Source organism: Camelus dromedarius, chromosome 5 (genome assembly GCF_036321535.1).
Source record: "Camelus dromedarius isolate mCamDro1 chromosome 5, mCamDro1.pat, whole genome shotgun sequence".
In the NCBI taxonomy this organism is placed as follows: domain Eukaryota; kingdom Metazoa; phylum Chordata; class Mammalia; order Artiodactyla; family Camelidae; genus Camelus; species Camelus dromedarius.
This window is the reverse complement of record NC_087440.1, coordinates 91,524,046-91,550,380: the sequence shown is the minus strand read 5'-3', so window position 1 is coordinate 91,550,380 and position 26,335 is coordinate 91,524,046. Positions and strand designations below refer to the sequence as shown.

Below are 26,335 nucleotides of genomic sequence, written 5' to 3'. Positions count from 1 at the left end.
GCCGTCCCCTGCTTTGTTTCCTTCATAGCTTGCTTATTTCGTTTATTGTCTGTCTCCCATCCCTAGACCGTGAACTCCCGGAGGGCAGTAATCCCTATTTTGCAACACCAGCACCTAGAACAGTGACTACCACATGATAGGTGGCCGATCAAGGTTTGTCGAATGAAGCTAAATTGACAGGTCGTCCCTTAGAGGTCTAGCCCGGGGTCCAAGCCCCGTTTCCCGAGTGGGAGGGGCGCTCCTGGCCAAGGCAGTCTGGAGGCCAGGACCCGCGGCCGGGGAGACGCAGTGACGAAATACAGACGGTAGGGGGCACCCGAAACCTACATAGTCGGCTCCCACCACGGCGGCAGGGCTCCCAGGAGACTGGTCCTGATGCAGCGCTGGGCTGGGGCTTGCACAGCGCTGCTCTCCAAATGCCTCTGACCTCCTGCGGCCAATTCTCACCCCATTTTACAGGGCTTCCAAGACAAACAAGTGCTGATTTTCATTCTTTGTTTTAGGAAAACGCAAATATCCGTACATGATCAGAATGAAATGGTACAGAGTATTTTTACTTGGATTTTTAAATGTCCAGTAGCGGGGGTTTGGTGCAGGTGGCTGCCTTGGATTTTAAATAGTCCATTTGCTTTCAACTCGACTTAAAAAATGTGTCATTCTGTTTATAAATTGGAAACTTTGGTTTGAAAATAAAAGAGACACTGTACCAGTTTCCTGGAGCTGCCCTAATAAAATCCCACAAACTGGGTGACTTACACAACAGAACTATTCTTCTATGGGTTTGGAGGCCATAAGTCCAAGTTGGAGGTGTCCTCAGGTTTGGTTCCTTGGGACGTTTCTGAGGAAGAACCTGTTCCACGCCCCTTCCCCAGCCTCTGGTGGTTTGCTGGCCACCTTTGGTGCCCCTTGGATTGTGTAAGGATCACACAGATCTCTGCCTGCTTCCTCAGTCAAGGATCCCAAGTTCCCAGAACAGAGCCTGACGCGTCGTAGGTGTTCCATAAATACTTGCCGAACAAACGTTAAATTCGTTGCGCTAAGTGTCCTTCGGTCCTGACAACATTTCTTTCTTTTTTCGCTGTTTGTTTGTTTTGAGGGGTAGGCAATTCGACTTATTTATCTTTAGTGGAGGTCTGGGGATTGAACCCAGGACAGCACGCATGCTGGGCATGCGCACTATCACTGAGCTAAACCCTCCCCCTCCAACAGCATTTCTGATGAAGAGTGTTTCTGAAGGAGATTTAACAGTCTCTTCCACTCTATATTCTCTCTTCTTTTTCTGGAACATCATTCTTCAGAGGTCAGACCTTCTGGGTTGGTTCTCTAATTTCTTTCTCTCCTTGACGTTCCAGGCCTCTCTCTTTCGTCTGTCTCCTGGACAATTTCCTTGACTTTCCTCCTACCTTCTTTGTACATTCTAAAATTTGACTAGGGGCCCTGGTGCGTACAGACAAAGAGCGAAACACTTTCAATATTGAAGTGGAAATCTTGCTAGTCGAGTCTGGAAAAAAAAAGAGGGGAGAAAAAAACAGAAATGAAATGCTTCATTGTACAATACGTGCTATGTCAAAGCTGTTACACGACACAAAGGAAAAACAGACAAACAGAAGGGTTTTTCAGATGCTGCGCCTCGTTTACTACAACAGAGCTGTTGGTTCCAGAGGCTTAAAAAATGGACTTCCTTAGAGTGGTACATTAATTGCAAAGCTTTTACAAAGTTCTCCTTTAGAGATAAGAGGCAGCCATAGAAGCACAGGGAGCTGAAGACTCGGTCGGAGGCCAGGGTGGCCACCAGTGAGTGGTGATCTTGGCAAAGCCCTTCCCCTCTCTGGGTCCCCAACAACAGGCCACATGGCTTCTACAACCTGTGAATCTGCCTGTTTAATTCCTCCCTATTAAAGGTTAATGTTTCTCCTAGGTGCTCAATATTCATTGATAATCAGGTTACCCCTTGTCATAGAGGAGTGACAGGGCAGTTGATGATGTTTGTTTGTTTGTTTTTTTTAATGGAGGTACAGAGCGCTGAACCTAGGACCCTATGTATGCTAAGCATGCGCTCTACCACTGAGCTAGCCTCCACCCTCCAATGATGGTTTTTGATTGGTCAACAACATTTATGAACGAACATCTACTCTGTGCCAGGCCTATGTTAGACTATAGGCAAAAATCAAACAGTATTGTACAGTTCACCATGGACATCGCACTGAATCTTCATCACCATTTGGAGAGGATATGTTTATTCCCATTCTACAGGAATGAGGAAACAGGGGTCCTGTAACCTGGTTGGGCTCACCCAGTATGATCCTCTCTCCTCTGCCACTTCAAGAAATTTTCATCCTCCTTGTAGGAAAACCTCTCTTACACTTGAAAAAAAAAAAAAAGCTACTGTTCCAAGTGCCATTTTGTCAGAGAAGTGCATGGACTTCTCTCTGGTCTGAGGTTTACCTGTTTCTGCAGCCACATTAGACCTTGTTTTCAATGCTCGGTTAACCACCATTCTGCATGCTAATTTGATTGGCTAATGTTCTTGCTCTTCCTTCTCTCATATTTCTGCTCAAGCTTTGTTTCCTCTGATACGCTTATTATTTTCTAAAAAAAATCTAATTTCTAATATCTGTAGGTAGATGGAGATTTGCATGTTGCCACCTTACCAAGGTTAGTGTGTCTGAAATTTCTCTCCTTCCTAATTTTTCTTTCTACCTTCTGACCATTTCCTGGTTTGAACATTACTTAAGATGCTCAGCAGAAGGAAACAGACTGTCTGCTTAACATAGCCCAGTGGCTGAATCTCCTGACACTGGAAATTAGGGAAGAGCTAATGCTAGTACACGGGGTGCACTGTCTGAGGAACAGTTTTAGAATGAGTCAAAAGGCTCCAGGGGCTATAATTAGGCCGTGTTCATGCAGAGTTTTAAAAGCGGAGCTCCTAGGATACAGGCTGGTTCCATTTCACAAGCATCTCTTGAGCAGATAAATTACATGCCTGGTTGCTAGCACTGTGCATGCTGGGAGGGGTGAGAGGTGAGGGGTGGGGCCCTCCCTGGAAGAGCTCACAGTGTAGTTTCTTTTCTTTTTCTTTTTCTTTTAAAATTGAAGTATAGTCAGTTTACAAAGAGTCAATTATTTCTGGTGTATGAGATAATGTTTCAGTCATACATACACATACATATATTTGTTTTCATATTCTTTCTCACTATAGGTTACTACAAGATATTGAATATAATTATTTGTGCTGTACAGAAGAAACTTGTTGTTTACCTATTTTATATATAGTAGTTTGGATCTGCTAATCCCAAACTCCCAATTTATTCCTTCCCACCTCTTTCCCCACCTGGTAACCATAAATTTGTTTACTATGTTTGTGAGTCTGTTTCTGTTTCATAGATAAGTTCATTAGTGTCTTCTTTCTTTTTTTATATTCCACGTATGAATGATATTTTCCTTTCTCTTTCTGGCTTACTTCACTTAGAATGACGATCTCCAAGTCAATCCATGTTGCTACAAGTGGTATTATTTTATTCTTTTTCATGGCAGAGTGGTATTCCATTGTATAAATATACCACAACTTCTTTATCCAGTCATCTGTCTACAGACATTTAGATTGCTTCCATGTCTTGGCTACTGGATATAGTCCTGCTATGAACATTGGGGTGCATGTATCTTTTTGAATTAGAGTTCCCTCTGGATATATGCCCAGGGGTGGGATTGCCAGGATCATATGATAAGTCTATTTTTAGTTTGGTTTTATTGCATTGTTTTGCAATTTCTCCTATGGGCACAATGAACAGATAGGAAATGATGTATATTCAGGGCTGGTCACTGTAGCAGTGTTTGAAAGATCAGACCATTAGAAACAACCTAGATGTCCATCAGTAGGGGGCCAGCGAAATATGGGTTGGTGTAACCATGAAATAGAATAGCCATTAAATCTAAAGAAGCTCTTTGTATATCAGTGCAGGGAAATCTCCAAGTTAAAGTGTTAAGTAAAAAATACAAAATACAGAGCAGAGTCTATACTATGGCACCATCTGTATAAGGAGAAGGAGAAAAAGAATAAAAGACCGCTTATAACATGGGTTGCCTAACCTATGGGGAGAGGAACTGGGGGCAGAGGGGTGTGAGTGAGGATTTCAGCTCTGTTCTATTTTTATTATTTTTGAATCTTGAATCTTGTGAATGCATTATCTATTTAAAAAATATCCCTATATATATCTACACACACATACATACATATATATGGTGCTCCCCTCACCTCTGTCTCTATATATAAGGTTATTTGAGGAAGAAAATAATCTAAACTAAACCCAGTTTGGGCACAAAGTGTGAAAGGAGGGGATGGCAGGAAGATGGGGTGGGTGAGGGGTTAGAGCCTGAAGATTTCAGGCGAAGGGAGAGTGTACATGGTGTGAGAAGTCTGGATTTATCCTGTGACTGACAGCTGCTTGTGGAGACCTGGTCCCCATGAAGCTGGAAGGAGGAGGCTCAGACCAGCGAGAAGTAAGGTGGGTAGAAAAAGGAGGAGGGATCCGTAGGAAACTGAGGGATCTGCCGAGAATGAGGGAGAAAGGGAGGGGGGAAGTGTTGGGGGTGGGGGGACTGGGAAGATGGTTTTGACTTTGGTTGAGATGGGCTCAGAGGATGGTAGGTTGGGGTAAAAGATGTTAAGGCCAGCTTTGGAAGTGTCAAGGGCTCACCTGTAGGGGTGAGGCCTACGCTGGGCTTAGAGAGGAGAAAGTTTCCAGCAAGAGGAAGAGAGATGAATCATATCCTGGAGGGAGACAAAGAGAGAGGGCTGGGAACCATAATGAAGTGAAAAATTTCATGTTGTTATGTTTCAATCTTTTCCCAGGTGGCTTCTTAATCTTAGTAGGTAATAGCCAGTGTCCATGCAAGAATGGGGAGAAGAGAATTCATATACAGATCTCTTGTATGCATTGGTACAGTGTTTTTGGAGGGTGATTTAATATCAGTCCACATTTAAATTATAGATGCCTTGTAACCTATTAATTCTTTCGGAAATAATCACTTGTGTGCTCAAAGCACACAACGATATTTTCTGAAGTATTTGACATAGCAAAAATGGGAAATATTAATAGGGAAATGGTTTTTAAAAGTGAGAGTAAATTCATCCTATGGAATACTATGCAGCAGAGAACAACAGCTCTATATGTGCTCATATTAAAAGATGACTACGATTTAGCAAGCGAAAAAAGCAAGTTATAGGAGAATAACTATGATTTTCAATTATGGGGGAAATCTGTCCAAATTCATACCCAGAAATTCTGAACATTCGCCACCCAACTGTTGCCAGTGGGCAACTCTGGGGAGGATGAGGAGTGAGAAGGATGAACGTGCTTTGAAGGGATTACTTCAATTTCACTCTGTATACTTCTGTACTTTTTTTTTTAACAACAGATATTTTACTTTTTAAATTTCAAACATTAATGGGGAAGAAAAAACAGGGATACCGAATCTTATGAAGTAGTTGTGGGGATGAAATAAGCTTCATAAAATTCCCTACCAATGTACAGAGGTCGTTATTTTTATTGCATAGTCAGTTCCTTGGGGACTAGGCTGCTGTCTTGCTCAGTTATCATATTTGCACGTATCATATTTTCATATGTTCATTCTTTCAACTTTCTGGTAGAATATAAGTTTCAAGAAGTCAGCGACCTTGTCCACACTGTTTTCCTTTAATCCCCAAGGGCCGCAGGAGCGCTTGGCGCTCAATAAACGTCTGTTTAATTAAAAAGAAAAACTTAAAAATGTACCGCTATGCACCAGACTAGTTAGTGGATGTTCAGCTGTAGAATAAGACTGCAAAGAACAGGTGTCCATTGACAATTATTTAGTGTGTCCCCAGTCCAGGTAAAGCTCAAGGCTGTCGTCCGGACATTAGGTCCCAACTCGCTAAATTCTCAGGGCGGCTCGGAACAGCGATTCCGGCAAAGGACTCCTCTCGAAGGCTGGGAATTTCGTACTTAAAGAGGCGAGGGGGGTTGCTTAGCAACTGGACGGCGGAGGCGGGCCGCAGTACGCACGCGTATGAGTAGGGCCGACGCACGAGGGCCGGTCGTTTCGCGCACGCGCGGGCGGCGGCCTCGGGGCGCTTAGGGCCTGACGGTTGCTAGGGTGACAAGGATACAACATGGCGGCCGGATCCTAACGCTCTCTTCATCGAGGGACCACCGCGGAGGTCCTACTTTGGGACCCTGCCTCGGAGGAGTGAAAGCCAGAGGGCCACCCTTTCTGTCCCTTTATTCTCTATCCGGCATCGGCAGAGGGCTGTCGCCGACTCCCGCATCCAGGATGAAGAGTTGAGTGGGGGCGGGGAGGGGCGGGCGGCGCGGGCGGGTCGGCCCTCGGCGGGCGTGGGAGGCGCCGAGAGGGGGGAACCCCGGACCTCCTGCGCGGTCCGGAGCCGCGCCCCCGAACACACCGAGGGGCCGCGGCGGCTCTGCGGGCAATGGGGACCTCACAGCGCCGACCCGAGCCCCGCGAGGCTTATTTTGGTGCGAGGTTATGTTAGAGTTTTGAGAGTTGAGTGAAAAAAAATGTTTTTTTGAATGCTGTCTTGAACCTGAGATTCTTTTCTTGAACATTCGGCAGTAATTGTAATGAGCGGTTACCGTGTGGCTTCCTGCCTTTTAATGACATAGGTTTAGTAAACAGTTGAGAAGAAAGCTGGCTGTGTATTTTATTTTATTATTATTTTTCGGATCAGACAGTAGTGTTTTTATCGAAACTCTCTTATAGGAATTTTGAAACAACCTTTTAGTGAAATGAAAGAGTGTTACTGGAAAGTTGGGAAATGAAATAGTTATCCTTGAAAATGTAACGGGTAAGAACATTTACCTGTGCTTCCATTTGTGGATTATGGGCAATACAAGTGCAACCAAGTAGAATGGGCTTTTTTTTTGTTTTGTTTTACATTACTGTAGAGATATAATTGTCAGTTATGCTTGTGAGCCAGAGATGCAGAAAAATTCCAACGTCTTTTGCTGTGAAAAGACTAAATTATGTTAGGTGTAGTTGTAATGTTAAATTTGCATTGTATTGCTAATTGTCAATTGGTAAGTTATATATGGCATAAAGTGTGTAATAGAGATGTTTAAAACAATTAATTCATCTCATCCTTTACAAGGCCTTCCTATTTGTTAGATGTTGTTTACATGTTTAGCTTTTTCATTAATGCACCCAAAGCGGTAGTTAGAATACAAGGTCTACAAACGGCTTTACGCTTCTACTCATTGTGTGAATTTATGTACACATTTTTGTTTTACTGTATTCTTTTTTCCTTCCCAGTTATTTATTTTGAAAAATTTCAAATTTACAGAAAAGTTACGAGAAGAGTGCCCTGAATGTCTGTAAACCTCTCCTCCAGGGCACCATTCTGCCTTGTCTGTGTGCTTCCTCAGTTGTGCTCTGGTATTTTCTTTCTCTAAATTATGTGTTTATTTTTGCTGAGCCTTTTAGGAGTCAACTGTAGACATCATTACATTTCACCACTAATAATTCGGCAGGTGTCTGCTAAGAACAAGAACATTCTCCTACATAATCACAGCACGAATAACATGGTACGATACTGTTATGTAATATGCAGTCTGTATGTCACAATTTCCCAGTTATCCCAATAATATCCATTACAGGTGCTTTTTATTTTTTCCAGAATCCCAGTCAAAAATCACAAATTGCATTTTTTCTCTAATTTTCTTGTTTAGTATGATTGCTATTTCCATGTATCAGAACCTGACTATGACATGTAATAACCATTTACAGTTGGAGCTTGTGAGAGAGGTCAGCTCTGTCGTCTGGTGCTGATGGAAAGGGGTGGGGGTGGAGGGTCTTCTGCTATTTATGACTTGGAGGTTTGGGGGAGAAAATTCCATACAGATTCTGTTCCTTAAAGGAAATCTTAGAACACATCATGATTTTGACATACCGAATGGTTTTTGAGGGGATAGATAAGTGTTTTGCAGTAAGAAAATGGCAGAAAATAGAAGCTAAAATTAATCTGTCAGTCGCTAGATAGCAACTGATTCAAGTTCGAAACCCCAAAGAATCAGCTCGGCCACTGTTAGGTTCGCAAACTGCATTTTGTTGTAATATCTCTTTGGTCTCCTTTAATCTGACAGTGTCTTGCCTTTCATGTCTTTGATGATGACATTTTTTGAGAACGCAGGCCACGTGTTTTGTCTGTTTCCTCATCAATAGCTTTAGCTTAAATATTTTTGTCAGGGACATGTCATAGGTGAAATTGTGTCCTTGTCAGTGTGTCCCATCTAGAGTGCCCAAGGTCAGCATGGCGCAGTTCTGTTGAAGCTTGGTTTGATCATTTGATCATTCCATTTGGTCACCTTGGCCTCTTACACCCTTCATGCCCCTCTTCCTAGAGTCAACCACTCGTAACAATTTCTTTTGTGTCTGTATATATATGTGTATGTATATATGCAGAAATAAACGTGTATCTATCCCCCTTTCTAAAAACACTAATCTTAGCATCTATATATATGCATCTATGCACATTGTTATATGTTAGCATTTGCATTTTATGATTTATATGCTTTAAACTTCTAGGTTTTTAAAGACTATATCAAGTATTGTTTAATATGTTCTTTTAGATGGCCATTTTGGTGGTTTTAATCACTTGGTTTAACGGTACATCTTTATTCTCCTTTCCTTTACCTTAAAATCCAGTCAGAGAACTGGTGTAACCGATGGTCCTTCAGATTTGTCCTGATCATTAATTAAATGCTTAACAAATAGTTAACAGTGGAGAGAATATTCCAGAACAGGAAGTCACAGAGGATCATTTCAAAGTTAAATGAGATAATCTTTGTAAAGCTTATACCATAGTGTCTGGTAAGTGGTAAAATGTGACTGAGTTAGTATTTGCTATCCCAGTGGATGGAAGGCAGGGATGGAAAAGAGAAAGAATGACAAATAACAGTCAGATATTTGAAAAAATGTACCCTTACCTAACCTAGTGGGAGTACTGATTTTTTTCCTGCCTGAACTTTTTAGTGGCTTACTCAAAACATACCTATAAAAAGAGAAAAAACTACAGGTTGTGGAGATAGTAACAGTTTGCTATTATATCACAGAATTTTAAAAATTATCTGTTGTAATTGCAGTGAGGTTTAAGCTTTCTGTCCCACATAAATGCCAGTATTTTTATAGAATGAAAGTTGTGAATTACCTCAGATAACCTTGCTCCGTGCTCTCCTTCCTCGTGTGCACATCAACTTCTTCTTTTATAAATAGATGCATCAACTAGCAACTTTTTCTTTTTAAATAAAATCAGGTAAAAGTAGTGTAGGCTTGTGATAAATTCAAACCATGAAAGGTGAAATTAGCCTCAGGATCCTTCCCTACGTGGCAGAGTCAGTCCTGGTTAACATTTCCTTAGATGTACTTCCATAAATTTTCTGGGCATATTGTGTGTGTGTGAATATGTATTTGTTCTAAAACTAGATATGATTATATTAACTGTGTTGTACTATAACTTGTTAGGGTGATGCTTCAGTGAGGATGTTTGAACGTAGATCTTTGAGTAGTGCTTCATGTTTATCAATGGCATACATTCCTAGCAGTGGACTTAAATGGGTTAAAGGGTGCAATCGAAATTTAGAAATTTTATAAGTATTTTTTTGAAGTGCAATTGACCCACAACACTGTGTTAGTTCCAGGTGCACAGCATAGTGATTCAGTATTTCTATACATTAAAAAAATGATCAGCGTTTTTTATGAGTTTATAAATAATTTTATATCCTTTTGTGTTTTCATGTTTGGTAATTCAGGTCACAGTTTTCCTCACTACACCAAGTACTTAATTCCGTACAGCCATTTTTACTGAAGGTTCCTGACTTTGTTTTAGTAATTTGGTTTGAATTACATGATCTGTCAACGAGAGTGGAATTTAGAAGCTGAATCCTCTTCCTTTAAACTCTAATCGAGAGTTGTATTCAGTAGTTAACCCCCTCTTATTCTTTTCACCCCTCTGCTGGTGAAGCCCCATAGTTCTTGATGCTTATCACCTACCTTGATTAAGACCTTTAGAAGCAGTGCTTGAGTACAAATGTTTGGATTTGGGTGTGACGAGTTTTGAATTTCACAAAAAGTGAATTTGATCTCCACTGTCGCATGTTAATAATTTTATTTATTTATTTTTGTGGGGAGAGGGAAGTAATTAGGTTTATTTACTTATTTATTTTTTTTTTTAAGAGGAGGTACTGGGTCCACTGTCACACTTTAAAGATGGCTTAAATTCCACTGAAACAAGCCTTGGTTTGGTAAAAGTGAATAGAACCTTAATGAATGTGAACAGACCTACTTGTCCTCCTGTCTACCCTTTTCATACATATGTTCTTAAACTTTTCTCTGTCCTTGAGTCTGGGTGGTTTTTTGGGTTTGTTTGTTTTTGAGTGGCTGCTTCCTCTGTTCCCAGCAATGTGGGGCTGGATTTTTTTTTTTTTTTTTACTAGCATAGCTTTGTGTTGTTCTCTGTGATCCTCTTGTTTCTCATCTAATTAGGGTCTGTGAAGATATGGCAGATCCTATTGGAGAGAATAGGAAGACACCTTCCCTAAGCGTTTTCCCTGGGATGCTTCTCTTTTTCTCTTAGCTGTCTTTCATCCTGGTTTTATACCCAGACCTTCTGTCTGTTGGACGAGCCACAGAGGAAAAAGCAACTCTATCTACCGCAGCCGCATCTGGGGCTGTGGATCCCACCATTGCTTGCTGGTCATGTGACCTGGAGCCAGCCTAGTGTGTTGGCGCACACTTGGAGTTCGTAACCACCTTAAAATTCAGAGTTGATTGTTTTTAAGTGAGTCTGCTTAACTTATCTGTGATGAAACAAAAATTGGAATTTGTTGTGTAAAATTCATCCCTCCTCTCTTCTCAGATCTGAATTCTCAGTCCACCACCCGCCTTTCAGTGACTGGGCTTCTTCCCTGCTGGGAACGTCACGTCTGTCTCCCTTTAAACCGCTCTTGTAGTGTTAAGAGAGTTGATTTTAAACTCGTTGATTTTAAAGCATATTGTTTTTAATGGCTCCATAATATTTCAGCTTGTGGCTATTCCATAATTGATAGATCATTTTCTTGACATTGAATATTTAAGTTTTTAGCATCCTTGCTGTTGTAGGACTGTGACGAACATCTTTGTCTCTAACTGTTGTTTGTGTCTGATGATATCCTTGGGATAGAAACCAAAGGATGTGGACTCTTTCTAACATGTTTTTTCCTACTTGAACAAGTAATTCTTGTTTATTGTAGAATATTCATACAATACAGAAATGATAGGCGGAAAATGAGAGTCTGTGACACTCCCCTTTCCCCGCGAGGTGCACCTCCACAGGGGAGGTGATGTCTTCAGTGGTCTTGTGCTACGTTGAAAATGTTGGTTTCGCAGTTAGTTGTGCTGTGTCATGTGGCCACCACCTCACCACAGTCTTGTTCCTGTGTTGAACACACATGTTGCAAACTTCTGCCAATTTGATAGATGGAAGAGTCTCATTTTTTTTAAAAAGCAATTATTTTAAACTACGTATTCCTTTGAATACTAGGAGTTTTTCTTACTGGCCATTTTTATCTCCTGAGTAAATCATCTTGTGCCCTTTTGTCCATTTTGTCTTTGAGAGATATTAGTATTTCACTTACTTATTTGTAAATGGTTTTTATAATTAAATATATTAGCTGTTTTCATATTGGTTGCAAACATTTTCTGAGATTGTAGTTTGCCTTTACATTTTGTTTGTGAAGCTTTTGCTATAAACACCTTAAAATGTGTGGCTGGGCTCACTTCTGGGTCTTCCTTCTTTGTGGCTTCACTGAACTTTGTTAAAAGGTCATCTCCATCTGATTGGCTGGTAAATATATGAGTGCATTTTCTTTTAGTTTGATTTTTACATTCAGCTTTTTAACCGCTATTTACCAATATTTAAGTGTATTGTGGAATAAGGATCTAATTTGGATTTTTTAATGTGAAATCTCCCAGTTTTATCAGCTTTGTTGAGGTATAATTTGCACACAGTAAGATTCACGTATTTTAAGAGTACAGTCTGTTGAGTTTTGGCAAATATTGGCAGTAGTGTCTTCACCTCCACCATCAAGATACAGAACCTCTTGCGGGGGAGGGTATATAGCTCAGTGGTAGAGTGCGTGCTTAACATGCATGAGGTCCCGGGTTCAATCCCCAGCATCTCCATTAAAAATAAATAAATAAATAAATAACCCTAATTACCTCCCTGCAAAAGAACCTTTCTGTCATTCCCCAAAAATTCTCTTGGGCCCCTTTGCAATCACTCCCCTCCCCTTACCCCTGGCTTCAGGGATCATTGATTTGCTTTCCATTGCTAAAGTGTTGCCTTTTCTAGAATTTTATATAAATGAAATGTAGTAAATGTGTATATAAATGTATGTGGGTTTTTTGAATCTGGCTTCTTCCATGAAGCATGTTTTTGAGCTTCCCGCATGCGGTGCCATGTCAGTGGTTTGGTCCTCTTTATCACTGAGTGGAATTCCAGCCTATGCATATGCTGCAATTTGTTTATTCACTTACCAGTTAGTGAACATTCAGGTGTTTCCAGTTTTTGGCTATTGTGAATAATGCTGCTGTGATCCTTCGTGTACAAGTCTTTGTGTGAACATGTGTTTTCATTTCTCTGGGGTAGATGCCTAGGAGTGGAATTGCTGGATTGGGTTGGAAGTGTATATTTACCTTTGCAAGAAGCTTCCTCACTGCTTTCTCAAGTGGCTATACCATTTTTCAATCCATTATCCACGTATGAGAGATCCTTTCACTCCACATCTTCACCAACAGTTGGTATTTTCAGTCTTTTAACTTTTTGACATTCTAGTGGATGTGTTTTAACCGGAGTTTTAAGAACCAGTTGTTCCCACTTTGTTTGTTAAGCAACTGTCTACTGTTATAAAAGGCCCGCTGTTACCGCTCAGTGTAGACATTGTCAGGGAGTGTTGAGTGACTAGATTGCCTGATGGACTGACTGTGTCACAAGGTTTGAAAGTTACAGATAAGGAAAGACCAAGCATGGCTGTGGTGGTTGTCATGAAGGTTGCACCAGTCACAGCTGGAGTCTGTGCTTTCACTGTCCCTCACACTGCAGACCGTGTCCCTCCACTACTGGCAGGGGGGTTCCCAAATCCTGCCTTTCTCATGGACCGTGTCAGCTGAACTGGTTATTTTGGAAAGTGTCAGTTACCGTGGGCACTGCCCTTGGAAGTACATTTGTGGGGCTTCGTCTGCATCTCCTCGGCAGTGTCCTGCTCGTGGGAGACAGCCCTGGCTGTGTGGTTGGGACGTGACTTCTGGAGGCAGATTCCCTGTGTTGAAAGCCCTGCCCTCGTGCTCACTGACGTGACCTTGGCCGGCTGCTTAACCTCCCAGTGCCTCATTTGTAAGATAGGCTAACAGGTCCTTGTTGCGTGGGGTTATTCAGGTCATGAAGTGAAAAGTGGAGCCTCACACCTAGAGTTTAACAAATGTCGTTCTCCAGTAAAAGGAACCAGGGCTCCTTGGAGAAGTGACTGATCCTAGGACTGAAACAGGAAATACACAAGATTTTGTAGTGCCAGAAAGTGGAGACTACTCCAGCCAACCAACCAGCACACCCCTTGTTGATGGGGGCATGTCTAAGGGACACAGGGGCCAACTGAAAGTTCTCCAAAGGCCAGAGCCTGAACCATTTGAAGCGACACGATGAAGTAGTACTGGCTTATCACAGAGTATGGAACAGCCATCCCCGGGCGCACGCGGGTGCAGGTGACTGGGTAAGTAGATGGCGAGACGGACAGGCTTCCCTTGTAGAACAGTTCTGAGCATTTGTGTAGCTCCTCCGCCCTCAAAGAGGGGAACATTCTTGCTCATTCTTTAAGTGTGGAACATGACTTCTCCCAGAGCGGATGGTGTGGAAGAGGGGTCAAGAGAGAGTCACTGCAGTGGAGATACCCGACGGACACTGCCTCAGCCTGAGGTGACAAGTCACATTGCTGGTGTGTGCGTCCTTGCCGTGATGCAATGGCACTTCAGCTCCCTACCCGCAGCCCATCTTTAATCAGGACAAATTCCAGTCGAGGGACATCTTACAACTCACGTGACCAGCATTCCTGAAAATTGTCAGTGTTACGAAACCAGGAAACTGGGAAACAGTCACAGCCAAGAGGAGCCAGAGGAGGCACAACAGCTGGATGTAATCTGGTGTCCACATGGGATCCTGAGTCAGAAAGAGGTGTTTGGTACAAACTAAGGCAATCTGAATAAAGGGTGGACTTTGGTTAATAGCCATGTATCAGATAGTTCACTAACTTGTATAATCTGGGACAAATGTATCATACTATTTAAGATGTTCATAATAGGGAAAACTGGGTGTAGCATATATGAGAATTCTCTATCCTGTCTTCACAATTTTTCTGCAAGTCTAAAACTCTTCTAAAATTTAAATTTATTTTAAAAAATAGTGCCAGACTTATGGTAAGTGCACAACAGTGTCAGCTGTGATCATCCAGCTTGGCTTTGTTTTTATGTTTCCTGGGGCCTAGTCGGCCGAATTCACCTCGTGCATAATTTCTTGGCATGTAATTAGGAAAAACATATTCTAAAATACAGTTTAATTGGAGGACTATGAAACTTTTAGAAGGTAATTTTAGAAGGATTCCAGCCATTTTATCCTTCTTACCCTTTTAATCTCACTATTGTGTTTATAGGGATGGTCTGACCTGGGAAAGGAAGTTACCTAAGGGACAACAGCTCGCTCTCGCCCTCCGTCTTTCCCTCTCTCTCTCTCTCTCTCTTGTTGTGGTCGGAAATACCCCACATACAAAGACAAAGATGAATAAAAAAGGATTGGTTGCCAATTAGTCAACAGTAATAATTTCGTGATTCAGCTGTTAGTGAAGTTCCGTTCCCCCTGTAATACTAGATTATTGGACATGTGACCTGGTATTTCCTCTTTGAGTCATTTGTTGAGTATGTACAGGGCACGAAAGAGAACAGTTCGTGGACTTTGCCTTTAAGAGGCTTATGGCCTCATGGAGGGAAGGTGCACGTGGACCAGGAGCAGGTCTGGGACAGAGGACAGGGGCGTGTTCAGAAGGAGGAAAGACATCCTCTTTAAGGCCCCCCTACCAAGTTGGTCCTGGGAGACTAGAATCTAAGTACCATGTACTCCGTTTTATACTCTGTCTACTCCTTAATTTGGCCTTTAATATTATCTAAACACAAGCATGGCTCTCTCTCCTGGCCTCTCTTTTTAAGTAAAGGACCTAAAATTGGGGGCGTGGGGACACACTCTGAGTCCTCAAGGCCAGGGATTGTGCCTCATTGATCTTTGTCTGCCGTGCCTGGCACAGTGCCTGGTGCATAGCTGGTGCTAATAAATCTTTACTGACACCCACAGTGATGCAGTCAGACTACTGGGGATAGTTAATTCATTTAGACTGAAGAATAGTATGAATTGGGTTGAGGGGCAGGTCCCAAGGCCGCCCCTCGGTTGCTTGATTTGCTAGGATACCCAGGACTCAGGCTATATTTGTGACTTATACAGTGAGAGGGCACAGAGGAAAATTAGCAAAGGGAAAAGGGACATGGGACCAAGTCTAGGGGAAATGAGACAAGCTTCCAAGAGTTCTCTTCTGGGGGAGGTGGAGTCACACAGGACAGGCTTAATTCTTCCAGCAACACACTGTCACAGCACGTCTGAAACGTTTTCTATTAGGGAAGTTCGCCAGAGACCCAGTGCTGGGATATTTTTTGGGAGCTAGTGACAAAGGAACCCTCTTCCGGAACTTACCGAAATCCTGGGCGCCCACAAGGAAAGCAGGTTCAGCATAAGCCATGTTGCTTGCACGAACAGCTTGGGGACAGTGAGTCACGCTTACCACTTAGGGAATGGTGGGAACCCGCCCAAATCCAGGCTCCCAGACGGCAGCCGAAGGACAGCCTTGCCAGCAGACCTTTCTAAGGAGAGCTGTCTTAGGCCTGCCCTGTGAACTCTTCTGCACAATGAATAGACTGTGTCTCCTTTTAGGGAAATTTCCAGGCGTTCCAGTCTAGTTCATCCAAGAGAGGGGAAAAGTTCGGTGTTGTGTTGAGAGCAGCAGCTGTCCCTGGGCTGTGCCCCGAGTGGTGGGAGTGGGGTTCAGTGGGTCGGGGTTGGGGGTCTGCCTGAGGGCAGAAGGATTTATTACCCAGTAAAAAGGCCAGGCTGTTGAATTTTCCTAGTAAGTTTCAAGTTGGGAGGCTCCTTAAGAAATATGTCAAAATCGTTTTATAAGGTTACAAACTGGACAAATCAGTGGTAAGCCACAGGGCCTGTGCTTTGGTCAGTTTATTTTGAAGAAGTTTCTCGGGAGAGACACCCAAGAATCTGACTTGTCTGGTTCCCGGACTTACTGGGATGGTTACCGGTTCTAGAGAGGCTCTGGGATTTAGCTTAAGCTGTGGTTGTCAAGCAAGTTACAGCTTCTGGTTTTTGTCCCAAGGGTTCTGACACATCTGTCCTGAAGACTCCACTGGGCTGACCCCTGCCTTACTTGCGCCAGCTTCTCTTAGAGGGCGAGTAGGGAGAGCCATAACACTGGCCAAAAGGCTTTGAAACCCTGCCTCGCGGGAGCTGGGTCAGTCGGTTGTTTATTCAGGGAAGACTTGGCTAAGAGGGTTCTGATAGCTCAGTTGGAAGGTCTTCCATTTGGGGGTCTGGAGCAGTCACAGGGTGTTACTGGTGTGCTTCAGAGACAGGCCTGGTTGTGCACCCCAGGCTCCTCCATGCCCTGGAGATGCCGCATGTTCAGGGAGAGGCGCAGAGGAATTCCTTAGTCAAACATGTTTCTCTTTATTTAACTGTGCATTTCCTTGCTCACGGAACCCTCTTTTTTGGACTGCCCATTAGTGTCTGAGGGGCACTAATGTTCTGTGGGACTCAGTTTGGAAAATGCTAGTCTGGAGATTCAGCACCCTCAGGCAGCTTTCCCTGCCACCCCTGTGCGGGTTGGCCCTCCGGGTCTGCTGGTCCACCCTCTCCCAACTCGTGACACAGTCCAGCCTCCAGGCTTGGCTTCTGTTGAGGTCTGGCCTGAAGACTTTTGGTGTACTGATTTCCTCATGTAGGAATGGAATGGTCTTAATAGTAAAATAATATTTCCTCGCCCCAAGCAGTCTTTGTTTTGGCTGTTGTTTTTTATGTTTCTTTGTCTCAGTGTCTTGTATTTTACCTCCAACTCTTGTAAGTTGCCAGGACCAAGCAATATTACTGTTGGGGCTGGCAGTCCTCCCCAGAGGGTTTTCGTTTGGGACAAAGAGGCCGTCTGGGAAATAGATGGAGACGTGTTTCAGGACCAAAAGAGGCTCTGAGCAAGCACGGCGGGGCAGCTAGTCTCCTGTGAGGGGCCTGTCGAGGAATGTGAGTGGCCCTTGAGCTTTGTTCTCATTCATGAGATTGTTTTAGTCGGCTTCAGGTGTGAGGGCCAGTAAGTGTCACCACGCTTCACAGTATGGCGCTGTGTTGTAACAGTCAGTTGAGGACGGGCTTAGAGCAGGAAGATCTGGCTCTCCTCGGAACCAGAACCACAGGGAAAGCGGCTCTGGGGCTCGGCGGACATGAGTGTTCTGACATTCACACGGTTTCGCAGGCTGTTTGCCTTTCTCTGAATGCACTCTTTAGTGTATATCCCTTTTGTTCCTCATACTCTCTGCTTATTCCTAACTTTGGCTTGCTTTTTTTCTTCTAATTTTTAATATTGGAGTATAGCATACAGACAGAAAACTGCACAAATTGTAAGTACGGGTTGTTTACTTTTCAGAAAGTGAACATGCCCACATAACCTGCTCCAAGATCGAGAAGCAGAGCATCCCCAGTATCCTGGAAGTCCCCTCGGCCCGTCCCAATCACGCCACCTCCAAGGGTGCCACTGTTCTCACTTCTGACACCTCAGATTTATTTGTCTGTTTCAGCAGCTTTACTGAGGTGTAATTTACCTACTATTAGGTTCCCTTGGTTAAAGTATGCAAATCAATGATTTTAGGTATTTATGCTGAGTGGTGCAACCATCATCATAATCTGTTAAAACACTTTCATCATCCCCCAGAGAAACCTGTGTCAATTATCAGTAATTCCCCATTTCCCCCACACTCCACCAGCCCTAGGCAACCACTAATCCGCTCGTTCTGTCTGCGGATTTGCTTTTTCTGGACATTTCATATAAATGGCCTTTTGTGCTTGGCTTCTTTTACTTAGCATGATGTTTTCAAGGTTCAGCCACGTTGTAGCTTGTTTCTGTGGCTGAATAATTTTCCATTGTATGGATAGACCATGTTTTGTTTGTCCATTCATTAGTCGATGGCCATTTGGGTTGTTTCCACCTTTGGCTATTACAAATAACGCTTCTGTGAACATTTGTGTACACGTTATTGTTTGGACATATGTTTTCATTTTTTTCGAGTGTACACCTAGGAGAGGAATTCTGGGTCACATGGGACTCTGTTTAATGTTTTGAAGAACTGCTAAACTGTTTTTCACTGTGGCTGCACCATTTTGCATTTCCACCAGCGACATATGAGAGTTCCCACTTACCCACATCCTTGCCAACACTTGTTATTATCTGTCTTTTTGAATCTAGCCATTCTAGTAGGTGTGAAGTGATACCTTATGTCTTTTTACTTTTAATTTTTTGTGATTTATTTTATTTCATGGATCACCATTTTCTTTAAAATGATATATAAAAATAAATATACTTAGTGTTTAATCTCATAATCTATTTTTCTTAAAGGAATCATGAAGAAAATCTCTCTCATCCGTTAAACTGTTTTTAATTTCTTTAAAAAAATTATTATGTATATGAAGTATAATATAAAAAAAGCACAGGTGGACATAGAGTGAAAAGTGAGTCTCCCTTTTGTTTCCAGCCCCCAGCCATCTGGACTCCTTCCCTCAGTAACCACTGTTGGCACTTTCTTGTGTTCCTTCCAGTTCTTTCTGTGTGTAGATGAGCATAACTGTGAGTGTGTGTGTTTTTTACAGCTGCTATAACAAATTGTCACAAACTCAGTGGCTTAAAACAACACAACTTAAGTGCGTTTCTCTGGACTGGGATCCTTCTGCTGGCAGGGCTGGCTGCTTCTGGTGACTCCAGGGAAGGGTCTGCTTCCTGGTCTTTTCCAGCTTCTAGAGGCTCCTGCACTCCTTGACCTGTAGCCCCTTCCTCCCTCCTCAGCCCCAACGGTGTCACCTCTTCCAGTCTCTGTTTCCTCTGCCTCGTGTGAGTGCCTGTGACTGAGCACATGGCCCCTCCAGTGAACCAAGATCATCTCCTCCTTTTCAGGTCGGCTCTTCAGCACCCTTAGCGGTTACCTCCCTTCTGCCCTGCAGCCTGGCGCTCATGGGTTCCAGGGACTAGGACACGGACATTGTTCCGCCTGACACAGTGTGTGAACTTTTAGAAAGAAATGTTAACAGTTTACATGCTGCCCTTTAATGTATCCTTCTCATTTAATAATTTATCTTAAAAGGTGATTCCCTGTCAGAAGCTAAAGAGCTGCCTTATTCCTTTTTATCTGCCATATAGTACTCCTTTGTGTGGCTTTTTCAAAATTTATTTAACATTTTTAAGGTGTTTCTTGAGGTGCTAGAGTTTTAAATTTTTACGTAGTCAAATAAATCAGCCTTTTCTGAGTGACTTCTTACATTATTATGCTCAGGAAGTCTTTTTCCTTTAATGAAAAAAATTAATGAGTGTTTTCCTTAAATTTAAAAAAAAAATCAGTTACATTCGACGTTAAGTTCTTAGGGCTCCCACAGCAAGTTGCCACAAATCTGATGGCTTTAATAGAACAGAAATGGATTCTCTCCTAGTCCTGGAGGCCCACTGTCTGGGATCACGGTGTCAGCAGGCCTGCGCTCCTGAGGGCTCTGGGGGACCTTTCCTCGCCTCCTCCAGCTTCTGGGGGCACCTGGTGGTCCTGGGCTTGTGGTTACATCCCTCCCTCCAGCCCCTGCCTCTGTGTTCACATGGCCTCCTCGTCTGTGTCTGTGTGTGTATCTCTTTCTTTTATTGTGGTACAAAACATATAACGAGATCTACCCTCTCAATAAAATTTTAAATGTGCAGTATTGTCAGTTGTATGCACATCGCTGTACAGCAGATCTCTAGAACTTTTTTATCTTGCACAACTTAAACTCTGCCCGCTCAGTTCAGCTCCCTTTCCCCCTCCCTCCAGCCTGTGGCAGCCAACCACCACTCTGCTTGTTCCATGTGTCTCCCATAAGGACACTTGTTGGATTCCAGGCCCACACAGGTAACCAGGGTGTACTCATTTCACTCACCTTAACTTAATAACACCTGCAGAGACTGTGCTTCCAGGTAAGGTCACAGTCACAGGTTTGGGGGCTCAGGATGAGCTGGGCAATTGGCCCTTGGTCCCTCCTGTAAAGCAGTCCATGGCATGTGCAGGTGTCATCCGGGCCCATCTTGTCGCCCTGCGGGACGTCAGGGTATGGGGAACCAGCGCAGGTACTCTGATGCTCGCATGCCTTGTGGTACCATGAGTAATAAAGCCCCCTGTGAGCCCAGAGGCTGTGTCTTCTGCCAGCATCCAGGGGACAGTGGTGGCTGCTGTAGTAATTCACAAGTGGGGTAAAACCTCAAACATAAACATGCGTCCAGAGAAATTCTATGTAGCTTGAATTTTTGTAAGTAAAGTCGCTGAATGTTTATGAAAAGCTGACTTTTCATGTGAAATCCTGCAAATACAGATTCTCAAAGCTTATCATTCTATTTGTTTTATAAATTATGATATCTGTGTCTCAGACAGTGGTGGCTGCTGTAGTAATTCACAAGTGGGGTAAAACCTCAGACAAACATAAACATGCGTCCAGAGAAATTCTATGTAGCTTGAATTTTTGTAAGTAAAGTTGCTGAATGTTTATGAAAAGCTGACTTTTCATGTGAAATCCTGCAAATACAGATTCTCAAAGCTTATCATTCTGTTTGTTTTATAAATTATGATATCTGTGTCTCAGGCACATTGGGACAGTGCTTACTGGATGCCGTAACGGATGAGCCCCGAGTCGTGGGCTTTGCACAAGACAGGTGCTTTTCCTGCTCCTGTAAGTGTCTTCCGCGGCTGCTCCTGGCTGGGAGTCCTTCCTGGTGGTTTTTGACCATGTTCATCTCACGGCTCCCAGGGTCTCCTGAAAGTCATTTCTGTTCTGGCGAGTCAGAAGGTGGCATGGACCTAGAGGATCACCTGGAGGAGGTTTTGGTTTTGCTGTTTTGGCTTCACTTTTTTATGGAAAATGTTAAGCATGCCAGAAGTAGAGAAAATAATGGAGTGAATGTTCATGTGTATCTATCACCGAGTTTCAACAGTGATCAACATTTTGCCATTTCACCCCTACCGCCTTTTTCCCCTGGAGTCTTTATTTTCTATTGTTGCTTTTAAATAAAATAGTAATGTCACTACAGAATATATCTAATGTGGATAGTGAGAGACCTGTAACCTTATCCCTCAGAGAGAGCCACTGATTGTGCTCTGTGTGTGTGTTGTCTTTAAGGACTCTATTTGTAAGGGTCTGTCTATCTGTGTCCTCCTTCCAGATGTATTCAGTATATTCCGTTATATGGATAGACCATATGTAATTTATCCAGTTCCCTGTTTGGAAGTTTTAGTTTTTCCCCTATTAAGGAATGTTGCACTAACATCCTCATATATATACTTGAGCAAGTGTTTTTTGCAGGATAAGTTCTAGAATTGGAATTGCTGGGTCAAAAAGGCATACACATCTTCAATATTTAATAGATACAGTCAAATTGCCCTCCAAAATGATTATAAAAGCAGAATTATATGGGAACGTATAGGAGTATTTTAAAGCAAATCTGAACATCATATCATTCACCTGGAAATACTTAAGTATTTCTTGCTAACAGATAAGGACCTTTAAATTTTTTAAACATATCATTTCTAAAAAATATTATTACTTCTAAAAAAGATTGTGCCTTTTTACTGTTGGCTTGTCCAAATCAGAATTCATACAGGTATTAAAAATTCCCTCTTTATAAAAGAGGTGTTGAAGGGGAGGCCCTCCTTGGGAGCGGTACAGCTTTTTAAAAAATTATTTTTGGAGGGGTACAGTTTTAAAAGCCTGCCCTGTGTTAATGTGGGTTTGGGACCCGAAGGTGGTGGGCTCTTTTCGGTCCAGGTTTGTTTAATAGGTTTCTGATCTATTTGTATCTGGTCAGTTCCACACTCAAAGTTCTTTTCTAAACAGAATTCTCAGTCCTGTCTTGTTTCTCTTTGGCCTTGATCTCATCCTTCTGTCTCAGTCTAGGGGAGCTTCCTTGGGGCTCTTGGAGACAAGTCCCTGGGTAAGGTGGGGAGTGACAGCCTTCCTGTGATTTTGGGGCAAGGCCTTGTTTAACTGTCAGGCCTCACAGACTGCTTTCTGTCAAGATGTTTTTTGGTTTTATCCTCCTGTTATTTGGGCTGCAGAAGCTTTTACAAAACCCATGAGACTTTTGCTTTCTGGGCTTTACTCCTTCCTTCCTTTTCTGCTTGGGAAGTAGCAGTTCTCTCTTGAGCTGAGTTTTGTCTTGAAATACCTTGTTAAGGCAGTCAGTGGTGTTTAGCACACTCCATCATTCCGACCCTTCCCACCGCTTTCCCTGGGCCAGCAGGCTCAGTGGGCACTTGGTCTGCGAACGGCAGCAGTTACTGTCGTCAGTCTTTCATCACCGGCAGTATTTTGTCACGATCTACCAGGCTCTCTGGCAGCCACCCCACTGGCTGCCACCTTGCTGCACTTTTCAGGTTTTTGTTGTCAGCAGCACCTCACTTCAAGGTACTCATTTCTGTATCTGTCAAGGTTCAGACAGGAAAACAGAAACTACTGTAGGCATTTCAAGCAGGAAGGGATTTGACATAGTGATTTAGAGGCTTCCAAAACCACGATCTGTGCTGGGGTGATGGTGGTGGTGGCTGCAAAGCCAGGGAAATCTGTCAGCTTTCAGAAAATCAGGAAACACAAGAATTCCAGGAACCTGCCGCAGATCAGCTGGGCCTTCTGTAGGGCCATGGAGGGTGATTTTCAGAAGAATGTTCCCCAGCAGCTGGTGCACTGTCACACTTGCCAAATGCCAAAGCCCTGGCTCCCTGCTCCTGTGACAGTGACTGACCCACCTCCTCATGTCTGCTTTCCAAATCTTGTAGGGGAGCTGAGCCTTTCTCCACTGGCCAGGATTCAGGTCGTGTGGTTCCCTGTTACATATGCCAATACACAATCCAGCTTCTCTTCAAATGAGGGAAATGCTCCCTTAAAAAACTAAAAATAGACTTACCCTATGATCCAGCAATCCCATGCCTGGGCATATATCAGAGGAAACTCTAATTTGAAAAGATATGTGCACCCCAGTGTTAACAGCAGCACTGTTTACAATAGCCAAGACATGGAAGCAACCTAAATTTCCATCAGCAGATGACTGGATAAAGAAGTTGTGGTATATTTATACAATGGAATACTACTCAGCCATAAAAAAGAATGAATTATAGCGACAGGGATGGACCTAAATATTATCATACTAAATGAAGTAAGTCAGACAGAGAAAGACAAACATCATATGATGTCACTTATATGTGGAATCTTAAAAAAAATGATACAAATGAACTTATTTACAAAACAGAAATCAACTCACAGACATAGAAAACAAACTTATGGTTACCAGCTGGGAAGAGGGGGAGGGATAAATTGAGAGTTCATGATTTGCAGATACTAACTACTATATATAAAATAGATAAACAACAAGGTCCTACCATATAGCACAGGGAACTATATTCAATATCTTGTAGTAACCTATAATGAAAAGGAATCTATGTACAGATGTATAGCTGAATCACTATGCTGTACACCAGAAACTAGCACAACATTGTAAATCAATTAGACTTCAATTTTAAAAATGAGGGGAACACTGAACTTTAGAAAACATTGGTGAACAGTCCTCAAGATACTGCTTTTCAGGTTTTTGTTGTTGGCAGCACCTCACTTCAGGAACTCATTTCTGTATCTGTCAAGGTTCGGTCAGGAAAACAGAAACTACTGTGGGTATTTCAAGCAGGAATGGATTTGACATAGTGATTATCTTAGAGATAAAGAAGTCTGCTGTCTGGAAGTGAGTGTAAAACGAATGCATACATAAAATTTCATTTTTTTAATTGTTTTTACTTATAGACTATAAAGCAATCGGCAAGATAGGAGAGGGAACATTTTCTGAGGTGATGAAGATGCAGAGCCTGAGAGACGGAAACTGCTACGCATGTAAACAGATGAAACAGCACTTTGACAGGTAGGCAGTCACATGTTCCAGACTGGACACAGGTGCAGGTGAAGTCAGTAAGGGCAGCTTTATATTAATGGGAAAGTTGTATTCATGTAATAGTATGTAAGACACAATCAGATTCCTCTGGGCAGTGAGGGTTATGGGCTGATTTTTTGTTTATCATACTAGAGTTTTCTCATTTCCATATTTAATGTAATATCAGTGATTAATGATCACAAAAAATTTAAGTTGTGAAAGTATGCCTCAGTTTAAATAGTCTGTACGTTCCAAGGAGTTGTGTGTATGTTGGATTTTTATAAATGAAAACTTAGATCAAAGATTTTAGAGGTCCCTGTCGTTTAATTAGTTGTAAATCAGTTACTATATTGAAAAATGATTTCGCCTAGGATTAGAGAAATGTATTTCCTGGGAGTGACGGGTTGTCATTTGTGGAGAGGGGAGCTCTGGTTCTGGACTCGTTCTGTGGGGGCCACAGAGCAGTCTCTTAAAGTCCTTGAGTTCACACCTTCTTAACATGTATCGCATTAATGAGTCAAAAACCAGATATGGTTAGGAAACTCAGATTATTGAAGTAAATGATGGCTTTAGTGCAACTGTTAAACTTTTCAATAAAGACGTTTGGAACGCAGCTTTTTTTTTTTTTAATATCAAAAAATTGAAGTCTCAAAATATGTTACACATTTAAAAAAAACAGTAATTCCCCCACATTGATATAGAGCCTTCTGCAGTGTTTGGGGTATAGATCTTGATTTCAAACTCTTAGTATGAAAAATAATTTCTCAGATCGGAAAGGAGCGTACAACAGTTGTGTCAGAGTATGGAGAGCAGTGATTCCACCCTCGTGACATCCCTGCGGGGTAGTCGTAACCATCTCTGCTTTGCGTGGGAGGACAGGCGGTGAGAAGTGTGAAGTGACTTGACAGATGTCACTCCAAGTCACGAGGCAGGCAGAGCCAGACCAAAGCATGCGGTGTTTACCTACGGCTGCCCAGACTCTGAGTCTGTTTCCCTCTGTTCTGTCGTTTCTTCCTCTGTGTGTTCTGAATTCTTTGTGTGTGTTTGTCTTCCCCGTCTTCACCTTTAAACTACATGTGGCAGGGAATTTGATGCACAGTGTACAGACGGTCCCACATCAGAGAGCAGACTGCCTTAAGCAGCCACCTTTGGGAAAGGCAGCACAAACCTGGCAGAGCCGAGAGGCCTTGGAGCAGCGCGGGCGCTGGCTTGCACGCTGGGGAGGCCCGGAGACCCCGCCGGCCGCCCGGCAGCGCGGGGGGCAGCTGCGCTCGCAGCTACAGCAGGACTTGCCAGCCGTTGTTTTGGTGACGAGACAGATGCAGAAGGCGGACCGGACAAACAGCCCACAGCCTTCACGCTCTTCTGAGACTTGCTGTGTCCGAATAACGCACAGTCAGGTTCGCTCTGTTGAACCAGCCATCAAGGAGCGGTCACACTTGGTCCCAGATGTGCCTTCAGGAAGGTGGAGATACCTGGAACACGTTTTAGAAACGTTTCCATCCAAGGTTAGACACTTTAAGGAGCAGTCCTTTGGTGGGGGGACGGGCAACGCTCAATTTGTCTGGAAAAGTGCCTTCATGTAACCTTGGTCCCCGAGGAGAACGTGGAGTTACTGGAGGGACGTGGCTTCCTAGCAGGCAAGGGTGTCCTGGATCCCCCGGGTCCCCGACACTGAAAGGGCCCTGGCTTCCATGTTGTGCGGTGCTTAAAGACTAACCAAGGGAATGACTGGAAAGCAGCTGGCGAGGTGGGCGGGGTACGGGCCAGTGGGTGGAGGGGAGCCTTCACTGCTGGGTGTGCCATCGTTTGTCCTGTTTCAGAAACAGTTCATGCTCCTTGCCTTAACTTTAAAGGTGATTGATTAGAACACATATTTTTCTTTTAAAAACCTATAATAAGTAAAGGTTTTTAATAAATACCACTGAATCAGTGATACTTTGCCTTTTTTTTTTAAGTTTGTGTACGTGGGGGAT

The 26,335-nt window shown here is 43.0% G+C and overlaps 1 protein-coding gene across 8 annotated transcripts in view; it reads left to right on the top strand.

The window, feature by feature from the left end:
- Window positions 1–6,100: 6,100 nt before the first annotated feature.
- Window positions 6,101–26,335, top strand: part of MOK (MOK protein kinase) — a 44,718-nt gene continuing 24,483 nt past the window's right edge. For 3 of the 8 annotated variants that reach the window (XM_064486261.1, XM_064486264.1, XM_031454357.2), the window contains exons 1-2: window positions 6,101–6,316; window positions 24,236–24,350. In XM_064486261.1, coding sequence (XP_064342331.1) covers window positions 6,310–6,316; window positions 24,236–24,350 — 122 coding nt within the window. In that variant the 5' untranslated portion in view covers window positions 6,101–6,309. Of the gene's footprint in view, window positions 6,317–6,412; window positions 6,842–7,523; window positions 7,578–24,235; window positions 24,351–25,492; window positions 25,868–26,335 lie in introns of those variants that run through there. The other 5 variants (XM_031454364.2, XM_031454361.2, XM_064486262.1 and 2 more) reach the window with 4 other exon arrangements.